This window comes from Pterocles gutturalis, unplaced genomic scaffold (genome assembly GCF_000699245.1).
Source record: "Pterocles gutturalis isolate BGI_N339 unplaced genomic scaffold, ASM69924v1 scaffold26336, whole genome shotgun sequence".
NCBI classification, from domain to species: Eukaryota; Metazoa; Chordata; class Aves; order Pterocliformes; family Pteroclidae; genus Pterocles; species Pterocles gutturalis.
Genome location: NW_010106211.1, coordinates 924 through 3,601, shown reverse-complemented (window position 1 = coordinate 3,601; position 2,678 = coordinate 924). Strand labels below are relative to the sequence as shown.

Genomic DNA, 2,678 nt, shown 5'->3' with positions numbered 1-2,678 from the left:
TAAGTTTAACCTAGAAGCCGTGAACTGACAAACTCCTACAATGCTGTCATTGTTCTCTACACTTTCACTCAGACTTCTGAAATTCTGATTGTATTAACATTTAACTCCAACAGACGGAAAATAATACAGGAAGTTCTGGTAATTATTTTTGTAAACTCCTACTAGAAACAGAGAAGCTTTTCATAGAAATTTTATTTCTGAAACAGTTATCTAGGCACAAACAAATAGATAAATGCTTAATAAAAAGACACACAGGCCTAGCTGGCACGGTATTCCAGATATTACACTCATTTAATTATGTCAGTTTTCATTTATATTCTAATTTTTAGGGTGATCTATGTTTTCAGAACTGCATTTTTAGTTACATTTAGTCAAATTTCTACATATGCTTGGAAAATAGTATTGGTAAACTTTTTTCTTATTCTACAACTATGGCAATTCTATAGTGAGCTTTTACAAAAAGTAAGAGGTAGTTAAAAGAGACATACCCTTTCTGTAGAGGCCTTTTGTACGTTCAAGATTTTAACTCCATTTGGCAGATGAAACTCATGAGTTTCATAGTCTGTGCTGAACAAGGTATTTTGTGTCCGTGGGTCAACAAATTCCATGCCAATATCGCTGGTAATAGAAGTTTTGTCTTTTTCCACACTAAGCTTGGTTGTTCCTTGCTGAAACACAATCTTCAGAAACAAAGTCATTAAGTTAAAGATGTTTCAAATATAATGTTTATTCATGTGACTGCAATTCCATAGTGTTGCTGACAACTTTTAATTCATGACATAACTTACAGGCTGATTATTTCCAGTGATCACCAAATCTTCATTACGTCTGCCTCCTACAGTGCTTTTATATAATGGATGTATAACGCCCATGTCAGAAACTTGCTTAAAGCGCAACAAGCCACTCTCATGGAACTCCATACTGTCACAACCATTGGGACCAATTCTAATCACCGCCCAGATAACTAGTGTAATCTGGAAGACAAACACATATTTTCAAAGACTACTTTGATTATTTTGATCTTCCCCCAACAAGTACTGTATTAACTAGATGTTTTATTTGAAAGAACTATTAATGCTGGTGTTTGAGTGAGCTTTAGGTGTGAATTTAGTCTGTTTAATCCCTACTGGAAACATCATAACACATTTAATTATGAAAAGTATTTTACATTATTTTTATAGTCATGTGAAATGGTAACTAAAATAATTTGTGTATATATATAAAACATGTATATTTGAAATTAAATCACATCCATAATTAAATATTTTTCCTGTTTAAGGGTAACCATGGTGTCATTAAACAAATTTCCTGAACAAAACAGCTCAGCTTAGGATACACTTACCCTTGAACTAAAATAAAGCACCTTGACAGGTAGATGTCCAATTATGAAAAATAATTCATTACTTCTCATTAATCAAGCAATAAGCAGTGGTAGTTACAACAATGAAGCTTTAAAGTGCAGTGGCTGATTAATTCTGAATGCTTATGTGTAGCTCTGTTATTATATGTAAAATGTTCCTGGTGTAACAGTTTATCCTGAATATATTTGTACTGCGCTAGTAACACTTTGCACATTTGCTGTTACTGACTTTTGGGAATGGATAGACACTTTCAAGTTTCCTAATTCTGTGCCTCATACACGGTGGGTTCCCTGTTGGGACCATGATAACTGAAATAATAATAACTGATCTTAAAAGATTCTTCCATCTAATCTTGCTCAGACTGAAAAAAAAGAACAAAAAAGACAGGAGAAAAATGAGAAATCTCCTTCAGTACATTTTAAGTCCTTCTCAGCCACACTGGAGTAAGTTTTACTTCTCTAGTAAACCATCAAAATTAAATATGTCCTAATGTTGCTTACAGCCTAAGTATTATACTCACAATAAGATTGATGACAGCCAAAATAAAAAGAAGAACAATCATGCAAATGGCCAAATTGCCTTTCCGGCCACGTAAGCCGGTCTTATGGAGACGGTCTTCATCAATTGGAATATATCCCGCTTTAAAGTTACTGTTGTGCTCCTTATTAACATTCCTGCGTTCCACAGCCTTCTCTCGCATGGACTTCTTCACTGGGCCATTAGAACTTTGCTATAATACAAAGCATGGATTAGCTGTTAGAAGGCATGAGATACACATGTATGTATGCAAAAAAATATAAATTTGAATTGAGTAGTGGAATATATTGCATATTATATTCAATATTATATTTCGGTCTGCCACTGTACTTAGAATACACATTTATAACCACTTCAATCTCTCCTAAAATTATGATAAAATTAAAATCCAGCTATTTTCAGACAATATATGTTTTTATATGTAATTTTTACCATGACAGGTGGAATTATTAATTACATAGTTGCAATTAAAAAAAAAAATCAGCTGTAAACAACTTCATCAAGTTCTTAACTCCTGGGGACAATACAGGACAATGCTACAGGTCATTTACCAAAACACAGGATTTTAGTTCCCTCCATGCTAATGCAGGATAGACTCCCAATCTATCCAAAAGGAGTGTGGGGGATAGTTTTAAAGTCACTTTGACAGTACAGGGATTGCATTTAGCTTCTCGTACTTGCATGCAGCATTAAGAAAAACACCGTAAGGCTTCAAACCCAGCATGGGGAACTTGGCCAGCCTAGCTTTAATTTAATAACTTGAAGTGACTAGATTGCAAG

At 34.0% G+C, this 2,678-nt stretch overlaps 1 protein-coding gene across 1 annotated transcript; it reads right to left on the bottom strand.

The window, feature by feature from the left end:
* Positions 1-488: 488 nt before the first annotated feature.
* On the bottom strand, positions 489-2,091 carry LOC104457597 (beta-sarcoglycan; the record flags this gene model as incomplete). The annotated part of the gene is made up of 3 exons (XM_010087722.1): positions 489-680; positions 789-974; positions 1,882-2,091. Coding segments are annotated over 3 exons (588 nt in total), but the record flags the coding sequence as incomplete, so codon positions are not given.
* Positions 2,092-2,678: the final 587 nt, after the last annotated feature.